Source organism: Copadichromis virginalis, linkage group LG1 (assembly GCF_057382275.1).
Source record: "Copadichromis virginalis isolate Kocher_CV1m ecotype Utaka linkage group LG1, C_Virginalis_male_GT1.1, whole genome shotgun sequence".
In the NCBI taxonomy this organism is placed as follows: domain Eukaryota; kingdom Metazoa; phylum Chordata; class Actinopteri; order Cichliformes; family Cichlidae; genus Copadichromis; species Copadichromis virginalis.
Genome location: NC_140618.1, coordinates 13,618,385 through 13,632,625, shown reverse-complemented (window position 1 = coordinate 13,632,625; position 14,241 = coordinate 13,618,385). Strand labels below are relative to the sequence as shown.

At 37.2% G+C, this 14,241-nt stretch overlaps 1 protein-coding gene across 2 annotated transcripts in view; it reads right to left on the bottom strand.

Annotated features, from left to right (window-relative positions):
- Positions 1-14,241, bottom strand: part of nfatc3a (nuclear factor of activated T cells 3a) — a 61,409-nt gene that overhangs the window by 46,335 nt on the left and 833 nt on the right. The window contains exon 1 of one of the 2 annotated variants that reach the window (XM_085451651.1): positions 6,730-8,959. The exons of the other annotated variant lie outside the window; for it this stretch is intronic. Within the exon in view, the coding sequence (XP_085307777.1) occupies positions 6,730-6,913 (184 nt within the window). The 5' untranslated portion in view covers positions 6,914-8,959. Of the gene's footprint in view, positions 1-6,729; positions 8,960-14,241 lie in introns of those variants that run through there. 2 annotated transcript variants of the gene reach the window in all.

Genomic DNA, 14,241 nt, shown 5'->3' with positions numbered 1-14,241 from the left:
TCATTTGAGTTAACTGTCGTAATAAACAAAAAATTTTAAAAGAGAAGGACAGGAAAGAAGGTACCAAATGGAAAGAAGAGAATAGTAAAAAAACATACTTTCCTCTTGCTTCTCTGAGGAGGTGCTGTTGCTTAACACCATACAGGCCAGGAAAGGAAAATGTAACATTGCACTCAAATAATGTAGTAGTATTCTCCTGCCATAACAAGAACATAAGCTATCGCCACAAATCAGGAAATTAGTTTTTGCAGTTGGTAAGGCTATGCTAAATGCTAAAGGGCTTGGTTATACTAGCAATTGCTAAATTGCTACATAACAGTCACAGAAGTTATAAACTGACTGCTAATATGAATCCTCTAGTTTTCTTGTCTGGGTTTTGCAAATAACACAAGCTAATGAACTAATTTTAAAAATAGGGTCAGCCATTTCCAGAGGCTGAATGGTAATCAGCTGCTGTCTTTGTGCTACTCACACAAATTATGAGAAACTGTGTGAACTTTGCCACAAAATGTGCCCACAAGTCTGACATTATACCAACTTAACCTTTTACTGTGCCCAAATTACTACAACTATAAATTACATGAAGAGTTTTTTGTTTGTTTGTTTTTTTGTTAAACTTGGAGGCTAAGCTGGTTTATTACTATAAAGACAATGGAAGTTATCTGATAAAGATAAGGTGACTTTTAAATAAAAAGACTTCTAGATAAACCAAAGTAGGCAGAAATGTACTTTAATGCTCCTTCAACATAATTTAATTATGTAATAAAGAAATCATAATTATTAATAATGCAATTATGTTCATCCAAACATAATTACTTTGTTTGGATCTTGTTTATATTCAAGACACTTAAAAAACACTGTGAGGGAGTCTTGGATTTTTCATTAGATGCCTGAGTTGGCCTGGTGAAAGTAATGAGAGCAACTTGTCTCTAGAAAAGTCCATGGCTCAGTCTCCTCAGATGACAAATGAGAAATCCCTCTGCCAGGTAGTCCTACCGTATCAGTGGTGTAACAATTCGTCAACTTCAGTTATAGAACTGTTACACCACAGTTGTTCAAAGTTTAAATTTATATCTTTTAATGGTGATTATCATATTAGTTCTTCTCTGTGTTTTATAGTAGCTTATTTATTATTATATTGCAGGTAAAAATTAGGTAAGAAAGTTTATCAACTGTTACACTTCTGTGTATTTTTATTCACCTCAATAGACTGTGAAAAAAAATAGGTAGCAGATGAGGGTCAGATCGGGGGCGACAACGTTACCTGGCTCACAGCCCTTTCCTTGCTTTGAGTTAAGATTAGCCTGCTACCTAAAACCTTCCAGTGCAAGGAAACTGGTGTGCGGTGGGGAACCCCCTTGTCAGAGCCAAACCCCAGTCATTTAAGGGGAGTAGGACAGGGTGGGGCAGGAGAGGGCAGGAGAGGAGACCAGAGGAGAAGAGAGGAGCAGGACAGTAGTAGCATTGTTGTTTTATCAATGGTACTGGTTGCAAAGCCTCTGCCTTGTTCCTGAAAGCCCTGTGCGTCACAAACTCCTCAAGTGTCCATACATTAGACAGCCAATCTGGTTAAATAAAGATCTCTAAGAGGCTTTGCTGTACCTAAGCTAATAATAGCTCCACCTCACTGTGAGATCTTTCAGTGAAGCATGGAATGGTGGATGTTTTTGACACACCACCAAGGCCACTGTGTTTTTACAGTAACCACAGAGAGCAGCCTGATCCACTGGCAATAGTGGTATTCGCTCCTTGACAGGAAGCTCAACGGGCCTCTGGCTGACCGTCACACTGCATGGGGATTCTCACTTGGGGGATAATCCGCAGAGACTTTGTCCCTCCCGCCTCCTGCTTTCACTGCACACAAAGTGTGTCAGGGTCTTGTGACCAGCAGTGACACACAGGCCCACATTCTCAGAAAGTCTAGTTTACTACAGAGAGAGGGAAGGATTTGTCTCCCCCAAAGAAGATGACAAACTCATTGCTGCAAGTCTCTGCTGGTGCGCCCAAGATCTTTCTCTCGACCTCTCTTTGTGCTTATGTGCAAGTCTATGGGTATAAACGAGTGGGTGGTGTATGAATGTGTGTACGTTCCTGTGTGCCTGTGGTTGTGCCTCTGTGCCTTCCTGTGCTTTTTTGCACTTATTGTATGGGTATTTGAGCGATCTTTGCATGTGTTTGTGCGTGTGCACTAATACATATTGTTGTCTTGGGTTACCAACTAGACCCAAAAGCATGTGGTGCTGGAGCAGGAGGGTAATCTAAGCCAGGGTTCCCTTTGTGGTGGGCAAGCAGGTTGATTAGAACAGGCTCTGCTTACATCCCCTGTACAGAGGTCTTTGTGTTTTGCCCAGTATCCACTTTCAGTTCTCCTCAAGAGCTGCTGATCAATGGACCAGAGCAAGTGTGCCAACATGAACTGCACCATATACATCAGTGAAATGATCAAACTTAACGGTGTATAGTAAAAAGTAAAACATCTAAATGTACAAAGCTGAAATATTGTTTTAACTGTTTCCTTTTTTTTCTCCTTTCAACATTTTGGACATCTATCAACTATCTATAATACAGATACATATTATATATCTGATATCAGTCCTTTTTCTCCATGTAATCAACATCTAATACTTCAATGTCAGGAATTTATTAGGCCTAATTTGCTGTGATACCAAAAACGGAGTCAGCAACTAACTGTCAGCAACTTTATGACTGTAACCAGTCGTAAAAAATCAAACACCTTGTTCAGTTTAGGTGAACAATTTACAATGATTTGGCAACAACTATTTTATAAATATTTAAGAAAAATGTAGATTAAACACATTACTTATATTTTTAACTTCTGGGTTCAAACTCATTTTTACTATAATTACCAGAAGAGCTCATAAAAAGTGAATTTAAGGATTTCCTATTGGGTCTTTGAAGAAATCTGCAGTTGGCTGGTTGCCAGCAGTTCTAAACACATCGTCTGTGACGCACTTGCACAATCATATTGTGAGGGCTGGTCTATGCCTATGGCTCCAAACTTTTTTGACTGTGTTTGGGCCAAATCTACTAGACATCTCTCTTTGCGTAGGTTGCTGGGTATGTGTACACATATTATTTATTGAGATGGAGCAAAAGAGAAATGAAGATATTATGAACAATGAGGCAGGCTGGATCTATCTGGAGTCATGAAGTAAAATATACGTATAAAGCATAATATTCAGAAAGGAGTCTCACTTTAATGTTGCATCAGCAGAGACGTGCTACTGTCTTATCCTGTAATGTTATGTTAAGATTACATCAAAAAGCCTTCCTTTGCTGTCACAGAAGACTCACCAGCCAGCAGAGGCTTAACAATGGAAGGCTAAGCCAATGTTAACATATGCCGGCAGCTAAATTAAGCTCCTAATTAACAACCTCATGCTGAGATAACATTATGGGATAAACAGAGAGTGCCAAGTAACCACCTGAACTAAATACTCACCACAGTACCAAGATCCACCTCAAACACATCGCTAACTGTGTTTGAGGGACATTTATTTAATACTACAAAAAGCTCTCACTAATGGTTAATACTTAGTGCACCTATTAGATTAATTCATAATGAAATGCTTAATGTAAATTTCATATATAAAACTGATTTATAAGCTATAATTAAAAACTGAAGAACTTAAACAATGCGGTGCTAAAGAAAATTAAACTAGCCAAACATGACAAAAAAGTCTTCATCCAACAACAAAACTAATTAGCCTGTTGCACGTGTAAATCATAATTATGATATACAACTATTATTACAAAAAAAAAAATCAACAAAACAGTCACAGTACCACATTTTTGTCTTTTTTTTTCTAAAACAGCACACTCCCTTCAATATGCAGTTGGGGGTTTTGCTTTCACAAAGCATTGATTTGTTCACCAAATAACAGGGAACACAAGCGGGGGTTAAACCATGGTGAGACAGGTTCACTTTACCTTACTGATGTGTTGTTGCAAGACTAACCCTGCTCAGTGTGACAGGAACCACAGGATCACACATTTTGATGAAAGTGCTTGGCTGAGGAACCAACAGTGCATCTCAACAGAGTGTGTGGGAGTAAGAGTTAGGCGCCAAGTCAGAAACGCGCCTAAACATGACCACCTTGACCTGACCATAGCATCACAGAACTTCAGCTAGTCTTGGATTGCTAACTTCAGTTAGTGCGGTGAGCTATGCTAGATTAATTGCCATTCATCTCCTGTCTTGCATCCTGTACTTGCAGACAGCCTCGTGTGTCTCAGTTTTTTTATTTAAATTTTAATTACGTTTTCAGGTGAAGATCTGCAAAATAAATTTTTAAAAATGTAAGTTTAAAGTGTAATATTTGCATGTTTCTGTAGTCAATAAGTAAAATTCAAGTAATTTCAAATAATGTTCTCAATATTGCCCAAAACGCATAGTAGTTTTGCCCTAAGTGACCAGTTCTGCATGTAATCACCTGTTTTTGAGTAAAGAGGTTCATCCTTTATGTCAAAATGCATGGTCAAAGTTCCCCCTATCCCCCCTTTAATTTCACTGCTCTAAACAACCAGTTTTTTATGTCTATATACATGTAATCACAAAAGCTTGCTGATGATACAGGCACGTATTGGTTTTCAGTGGAGCAGGAAAGCTAGCTGCATGATGGCCTGCAATAACCCAGAGGAGATAACATCAGAGGCTACTGCTAGCAGGGGTGACATTTAAACAATCTGTCAGAGCTGACTGTGCATGTGCCTGAAAAACTCAACTAGGGAGAGGGAGCATGAGAGAAAAAGAGCATGGAAGAGGGAGAAACGAACAGAGCAAGTAAGTGAAAGAGAGACAGAGAAAAGGAGAAAGCACAGGAGGCATAGTGTGTGAGGAGAAATACTGAGCAGATAGAGATGGAAGAGTTGGCATTAGTACACTACACTTGTACAAGGGACTAAATTCTTCAAAGCCAGCTATTTATTTTGTACATGGTTTGTTTCTGGAATATCCAAACACATTCTTAATCTCAAAAGTATCTAAATCTGTAGGCCTTGACCCAACTTAACACATAAGTAAATTACACTACTGCAGCAAAAGAAACATTCTCTTAAGTTCCTCACACAGATAGACGAAATGACATGATAAGAGTGGTGTACCCTCAAAAAAAGGGTCCACCAGCTCTGTTTTGGGGAGACCCTTCTAACATCCATGTTACTCTTTATCATCAGCTTGAAATCAGGCCCAAAAAAAGGAGAAAAACTAGCAGGAAACAATCAAGGAGCAAACAGGAAGACAGCAATTTCCCCTTCAAAAAATACAAATAGAAGTGGTTATATATCCAGATAGAACTCAAAACCTAGAAACCCTTCCTTCACATTTTTTTCAAAGCTCTACAAAGTTAAACCTTTTTTAAATACCAACAAAATTGTGTTTATAGTCATATGCAACCTAAAAAAGACATTTCATGTCAAATGAAAATCACCAGATATAATATTTACACCACACTGTGTGTCAGTGTGTACCACCACCTTTTAACAGTACTATAATAATTCTTCATATGACAGTGTATACACAATTTATTTTAACATAGCAAGAGCCAAATTGTGCTAAGTAAAAATTTTATTATTGATTTTTGGTCTAAGGCACCAGAAGTTTACATAACAACCCGACAAGTTATTATGTGCACATGGTCTGCATTCCATACATCTACATCTAGTAGAGTAAGTATACTCAGCCCATTGGCTGCTTATTGAAAACTTACTCCAGAAGTCTTCTTTTTTTGGTTAGCTTCAAGTCATTTTCTCATTTATGGGAAGTGTTCTACGACTGATAAGTTAATAGTTTGATCATCTGGTCTAGACCTGATCATTAAAAACAGAACAGAAGGACTTAGGAGAAACTGAATTAGTAGAGCTTCCATTACCAGACACTGACAGAAATATGGCTTTGAGGGACAGCCTAAGCTAAAGTGGGATTTAAATCACCCAAATCCTGATCCAGCAAGCCACACCTCATGACAAAAGGGGACAGGAGAAAGACAGAAAATAAATGAAACTAGATGCAGGAGTACGACAGCTTTCTCTCTGGGGTAATGCAGTCTCTGACATGTTGATACAGAGCAGCCAGCGGTAGCTTCAGTTACACTAAATTTAAACAAGACAGATGCCATACATAGTTGCTCATGCCTCGCCCCAGGAAATAAACGTCTCATTCATCACACAAGGTGCTAGGAATCTCTTAAATCAGTAGGGTTGGGGGTCACCCACGTGGTGATCTTACTCTACATGTTGACTTCACATATGACTGACGTTTGACCTCCATTTTCATAGAGATATTATTGCCTTGAGATTAAAAACTGTCACTAACTGAACAAAATACTTGACTTCCTCAGGACTAATAACAACTTTGTTTGACCAAAAAGCTTAAAATAGAAATTAAATATTCAAATATTAAATTATGTCCTAAATAAAAAATCTCAGGCAAAAGAGAAATTAACATAGTAAAGGTGAAAAAATGCAAACAAAAACTAACTGGCAAAATTAGCTGATGAACATTTAAGCTCAGATGAAACCTTTTTCTCCAAGTTAACCAAAAAATGCAATGCCTCCTTCAGTTATCCAGAGAAGCTTAAATATTATTTCTAACAAATATCATGACACTTTTTATTGTGATGACACCTGTTTGAGTGACTTTTAGTCTAGACAAATACACACACTCAAAACACACCTGGGCAGAGTCTGGGAGTGCCGGCACACACTCACCTGACATTGTGGCACACAGCATTCTTCCACTTCTCTCCTCCTTAAGATCGCAAAGTGTTTGAGCAGTAAAAAGTTGAAGGCTGGAGGGACAAGAGGGGTTCTCTTGCTCTAAGTATGGACGAGTCACTAGAACCTGCCGCCTGCCCTCTGCCACTCTCTTTGGGAGCTCAAAATAGTCCACCATGAGAGCGATGTAATTTCAGTCTTTCAGTCTTTCCCACGACAAGGACTGAAAGGATCGTGCTCTTGGTTCACAGAAGCTCAGCAATGACAACAACACAGATAAGGGCAAAAAAGCTGTCTTCACTAGCTGCTCCCAATCTGATCATTTCATTAGGATAAAGATATGACTTGACATATCGTCACATTTAAGCATGACACGCACAATCTTACAGGTACGAAACATGTCACAGCCCATTAACAGAACAAACCTGACTAATCAAAGTGGCTGTGGTGAAGGCTGGTATCTGGAGATTTCATTAGCCTAGTTCAGTCTCTCTGATGTCACTGGTGGTCTCTTTCATATCCTGAGAAAGCAGCGAGAGGCTTTAGTTGTCCTGGTGGCAGGTCTACTATTCTGTGTGCTGGTATGTCAACTACCAGCAAACCACAAAAAAAAAACTTCTTTTAATGTGTAAGATAAGAAAACACACAGAAAAACAGCCAGAACATGTGGAATACAAAAAAAAGAAACAAAGAAAAGCTTTACGCAAAGTAAACGAGTCACAAAACTGCTGTTCGTGATCAGCAGCAGCTAGAGAGTGTGTGCCCCTCTCTCCTTTCATTTCATCCAGCCATCTGAAGCCCACATGGCATGTCTGGGCAGACAGCCAGACACCTCCACAGTGGATCTACTACTCTGCCACCCATAAAGGGCACTTCTTCCCTCTGCCTCAGATCACCTCTAACACCCAATGAGGCCACCACATAATCATGACCTACATAACCCAATACTCAATACAATTTTTCTCAATCACCTCACACGACACACTTAACCACAAAAAGGGTAAGCGGTACTTTTTTAAAAAATTTGAGTGAATACTTTAACATACTATAAGATGGGTGGTTTTTATTCTTATACATGAAAAAATATCAACAATATTATCTAACTACTGACATGCTTACTTTATTAGATACTATCGATAAAGTATGTTTTAAGTAATTCTGTGAAACCATCAAATGCAAATCTCTTATATGGCCACTTTCAATTATTTCACAATGGCATTTAGTTTTAGGATACAAAGGAAAAAGTTCTATAACTGACAGGCTGAAAAAATGTCATCTTATTTACCAAGAGACTTATGTCAATCAAATGTGGAGCAATTCTGATACATCTGAGCATTTCTATTACTGCCAAAAAACAGATGGCTGTTAAAATTTTGCCAAAGATTTATACTAAATCACACTGGGCACTGTGTGATTTTATTTTTGTGTTAGGCACTTTTCTGGTAGCTAACTTGACAGTTAAGTAAACAAGAGAAAAACAATCTTTCTACTACATTCATCTTCTTTTAAAGGCTCAAGACTCACTTAAAGCAGAAGAAATTGAGACATGGTTAAAAATCCTCAGTACAAATTATATTTGAGCCATTTGTGACCAACAAATGCTTTTATCAAAGAGTGAAAATCCATCTATCTATACATCAGTTTCCTTCTGCTAATCAAGAGGCACAGTACACCCTGGACAGCACACCAATCTGTCGCATAGCACAGTGAGAAACAATGTTGGTATTGACTTAGAAGCTTGAGAAACACGTTGGTTAGTTAATTAGTTAATTTTCTTAACTATGGCGATTTAATTAAAGTCTTGACAATCAAAAGACGTGAGATAATAATTGTGTGATGTACTCATTTTCAAGGGCAGCTGAAGGCTCCATAAAAGGATCTTACAAACCAGTAGTTGACGTCTTGATGGTTACATCCATCTTTGAACTACAGTTGTGGGCAGGAGTTTGCATACAATTATCATGAGGTTAACGCCATGATAGTTTAACCGAATCATTGTACAGCAATGATTCTGAGTTCAAAAAACAAGATACACAAGTTTGCACATGGTGCACAAAGTTTGAATCTATTTTGGACTTTCTCTAACCCACTCAAGCTTAAATATAGATATACAATTATAAAATCACTTAAATGTTTTCTTAAGTGGTGCCAAAGGTTCTGTGATGTCTTTTAAGTTATTTTAGTGATCATGATCGAGTAGTTTCAACTGAGATATATATATATATATATTTTTTTTTTTTTTTTTTTTTTTTTGCCAGCATAAAAAGGATTTGTTTAAAAACACTCACTCGGTTAACAGGTACGAAGAACAGAGTATAATAAGAACTAAGGAGACTGGTAGATTTACACAAGATGAGAAGTTCTCTTGGAGGCATTTCCAAGCAACTGCAGATTCCAAGATCAGTTCAAACAACTGTACGCAAGTTCAAGTTATTCGGATGTGTCACCACTAGGGCTGCCACGATTTGTCGACTAGTCACGATTACGTCGACTATCAAAATCGTCGACGACTGATTTAATAGTCGACGCGTCGTTTGAAGCTTTGTAAGATCGCAAAAGACGCAGGAATAATAGCAGGATTTAAGAGTGTAATAACGGACTGAAACAGAAGATGGCAGCACTGCATGTACAAGGATGCCAGCTGCCGTTAAACCCCGAAGAAGAAGAAGCAGCTGTGTCCCAGAATTCATAGCGCGGCCCAGCTTAGTTTCCAACAATGGCGGTAGCTAGTTAGTTTTAATATTACTCTTATTATTCTTTCTGGGTCACAAAATAAACGTTTAACATATTTTCAGGCGAGAATGTAGCTGTGTAAACCTCAAATATCGGCTCAGTTTATCAAGACACCGCATATTTTCAAAAGCGCTCCGACGTTTTCGGAGACGTCTGTTACCCACTAGCTCGATAGCTAGCCGGGGGCTAGGTCACTAGCGCCGTGAGAACACCGGACTCCCGGCAAATTGTTTTCAAACCCACCGCCGTTTTTCGCGACTCAGGTTAAATATATATGAGTCACTTAGATAAATTAAAAATGTTATTGTTTGGCTTTTTTTTTTTTTTAGTATTTTATTTGTTCCTGAGTAAATCGGTTTGGCTGAGATTAAAGTTATAGTTTTTACACAGCTGAATAAACGTCAAGCAGACAGCTGATTATCAGAAGTGTGAGATGCTGGAGAATATACTCCGGTGTCCTGTTATATTTTAGATAGCAAGGAGTTTATTAAACTTTACCAAAACAATCTGCAAATTTCATTAAAATTTAATAACCTATCATCTTGTCTTTATTTTTAGTTAGCACCTTAAAAGCTTAAAGCTGTAAGCTAATGATAGTTATATAAGAGCAGATGCTGCTGGTGCAATAAGCTGTAGTTTTACGTCCAGTGGATGATGATCTGATTAGTCGACTAATCGCATAAATAATCGGTGACTAGTCGACTATCAAAATAATCGTTTGTGGCAGCCCTAGTCACCACTTTGGCAAGGTTTGGAAGAAGACCCAAACTGTCACCCTCGAGCCTGTCATGAGCTGGAAACTGCAGGAACAGCAGCAGTCCCCATGGATTCAGAGGGTACCAAACAAGAAAAAAAAGTCCCTACTCCAAAATTGATGCCCTCAAGGTCAACTGAAATTTGCTGCCCATAAGCAACATGCTTTCTGGAGAAAGATTTATGGTCAGCTGAGACAAAGTTTGATGTATTTGGCCACAATGCCAAGACATATGTTTGGTGGAGTAAATGAGAAACCTCTCTCTCTCTGTCTCTCATATATATACCCACATACACAAGATCTTATATCTTATACATATAAGATAAAATGATTGCCTAATTTTAAAATAATATAATATCATTTTAAAATATAAATATTTTTGCATTACTAAATTATTGCATTACCATTTTATTATTTGTTATTAATTAACACTTTTAACTAATTTTTTAGCAAATATTTAAGCACTGATATTTAGCCCGTATGAACCATTTTATTAATTCTGCAAAATTAAATGAATAGTTTATTAGTTAAATACCAAACCAAAGAAATTGTTTTAAAATAGTTTTGTAGTTTATTGTCTTTATTGTAAAGCACAGTGAAGATAGGAAATCGAGAGGAAGCGAGAAGTAAATATCCAGCCCTCCAACATCAAACTGATGACTCAGCAGCTAAAGGCATTTTTTGCCCATGTGCACCCAACCCTTGCCATACGTTTGTCCCCAGACAATGCCTTTCATAATCTTTTTTTTTTAATGAAAGCATTTGTGTATTTGTTTTCTTCACAAATAAAATACTTGTTTAGCCTCTATTACAAAGCAAGACTCTCAATCTCTAGTTAAGCTGCTTCACGAAGGGAATTGTTCTTTTCGTTAGCCGCATGTAATCGGGGAAAACCCTTACAGTAAGTGTGCCCAATGCCTTTGAATAGAACAGTGGAATATTTCACCTCAAAGAAATGACAGTTTCCTGAGCAACAAGAAAACAGAGAGAGCAGGAGACTGACACTTAAACAAGCAGACAAAAAGGAGCAGAACAATAAAAAAGATAGATGGAGAGGTGTGGTAAACATTACCACACGATTACATCGAATTTTAATCATATTCACATACATACAAGCAAGCAAACAAGTTAGGCTGAAAGTTACGTACACATTTGCAGGTCAGCTTCATGTATGAATAAGATAAAAATTGCGATGCTCAGATTTGTCAGAAACCTGAACATCTTTGGTTCACAGCCTATTATGCAGCTGCTAAAACATATATAGAAAATATGATGCTATTGCTTTATTTTTATTATGGAAACCTTTACCACTCCTATTTAAAACGCTTAGATAAAAGATTTGAAGAATTAACTGTAGAATCACAAGTGACGAGTAACAATATAATATTTGCACCAATGGTTCCTTGAGTTTTTATAAAAACAAGCCCCAACTTGAGCTTTGGCTTGCAAGTGTGCAACTCCCTGTTACTGTGGCAGAGTGATACAGTTATACACTCGAGTTATTAATTTGGACAAGCACCCCTCCTTACACCCTCCCCCCCCCTCCCAACCCCATTTTTGGCCAAATCATACAGTCCAGACCAGATTAAAACCACTTGCACAGTGGTGCTTTTATTCCTACGCTTATTCCAAATGCAGTTTTTCCCCTCATACCATCTCCAAATCGAACTCCCCCCATTTTTCCCCACAAATCAAAGGAAAAATGTATTTAAGACTGCACGAGCCAAACCCTCATGGACTCACTACTTTGCCCAAGTTTCAGGCTGAACTCAAATGTGCAAGCACAACAGAAAAACCTGAAAAAACATAAATTAGCAGATTTATAGCCATCTCATAACCTTATTACATCACTTGCTCTACCTTTAAACCTCCATTTTATATGTAAATGTCCTTTTATTAACCATATAAGTAATCCATACTCAAAACTACATCAGCATGTGTCACTACACAAGTGCCAAAGCACTTTTTAGCAATATCAGATAACTGCAAATGCCACATTTGTTGGTATGTGTTTTGCTTTTTAGTTTATTTGATATTTTATTCTTCTCAAGCTATTGTAATTATTTAAAAATCCACAAATCGGGAGTTCTTTCTGTTCAGCATTGGTAAAAACATTATTCTCTCTTGGCTAGTGGTGTGACACCCTCTTGCCATTTTCCCGCTGCCAGCGGATCCTTGAAATCTTTTCTGGTACTTTGCTGCCTCAACCAAAAACAACCAAATATACAAATGGAAAAATCTGCTCTTCTGAATTCCATTAGATTACAGAAAACAACTACAGAGGGGCACAAAATGAAAACATGCAATAATCAGGCAATTTATTGTCTCAGTACATTTAGTATATTCCCATTTTACTTGTGACCTGTATATCTTAATATTTAGCAAATTTTGCAAGATAGTTATCAACTACTATGCACTACTTCAAAGCAAAAAAATTCTCTGCTGATAGAAATCAAAGGTAGCTTGTCAGGTTTATTTCCTCTTTTTTAAGGCAATAATAATACAATAATACAAGTTGTACTACTAGATAATAAGCTTTTCAGTTGACCCATGAGTAATATATACCTAAAAGTTTAAATTAATCAAAAATGTCTGTCCCACCAGAAACAAATTCATTCCATGTACAATTATTTTCATTATTTTCTACTGCTAATCAATACAATTATGATCATATGTAATTTATTACTAATGAACAAGGCCACTGCATGAGCTATTTAGTTCACCGCTTCTCTATGGGATATTTATGTCCAAGAAAGTTGGATGAAAGGAAAAAAAAAAAAAAGGTGTCCTCCAAGATTTGTGCTTTTTGTTAGGCATTACCTTTGCAAGCAGCAGTAAGAGAAAGAGAGTGAGGTTTTTGTTTATATTCAAATCCAAAGAATGCACTGGACACACCTGAGATCACAAGACTATTGTTTTTAACTTTCTTTTTTACCTTGCCCTGGATGTAAAAAAAAAACACATGAGGAAAAAGAGGATTTTAAGAAAATGTCCTTAAATACTATCACCATGAAGCATCAATTTAAAAAAAAAAAAAAGATCCAACATTTGTGACAACAACAACAGCTGTGATGTATGACCACAAACAGCAAACTAATTGATACACCATGAGTGTGAAAATTTCCCCGAAGCTTCGTCTTGCAACCTGTTAAACATGTGACTTTCACATATTTAAATTTGCATGTATTAGCTAGGGGCTTGTTTCAAAATATTTTTACTCCCAGAGACCCAGTATGGAATCACGTTTGTACCAAACAGGAAAACATAAGTAGTCTCCATGCCATGAGGTGATAAACGGTCCAAACAAAGTTCTTCCTGGAATTTGTCAAGTTACAAAGCTGAGGGCCACCTCATCTCTGTGTATGCCCTGTCTGCAAAAATTTATCTGCAAAGGTAGTGTTTGTATTGACTAAAGTTTGTCCCAAACTGAAACTGAAAATAAATTTTAAAATATTAAAGAAATTATTTTCACAATTTCTTCATAATTTATTTGTAAATTACAAATCTGTATAAGTTTCAAATAATTACTTTAGGTCTTTGAACCACACTAAGTGGACAACATAACGTCTTTGCACTTTGTATTTGAAATTTTTAATTACTGATAATGCATGTGACTAAATAACAATAATAACAACAATAATAATAAAAAGTATTTCATAATAATTGTTTGCATCAAAGCAAGATGCAGTCAGTTATTTTTCTGGATAAGCTTGCACTTCCTTCTCATTTTATCTGTAAACAATGAGTTAATAAAAGTTTTGACAACATTACCATGTGCTACTTTTGTGGATATGTACCTAGTGACATTCAAGGTGTATGACTCTCTCAGTTATACTTCACTTAAAACATAGGAACTAAGCCATAAGGCTCCCCCAGCCACCCCAGATTTCAGAGGCGGTTAACAGTTCACAGACTGTCTGTTCCAAAAAGAAAATGTAGGAGACATTTGCAAGTTCAAACTTTCGCTGTTAAATCAACCAAGGGCAATAAGAGCACTCCTGCTAACCTGCTATGTTAGC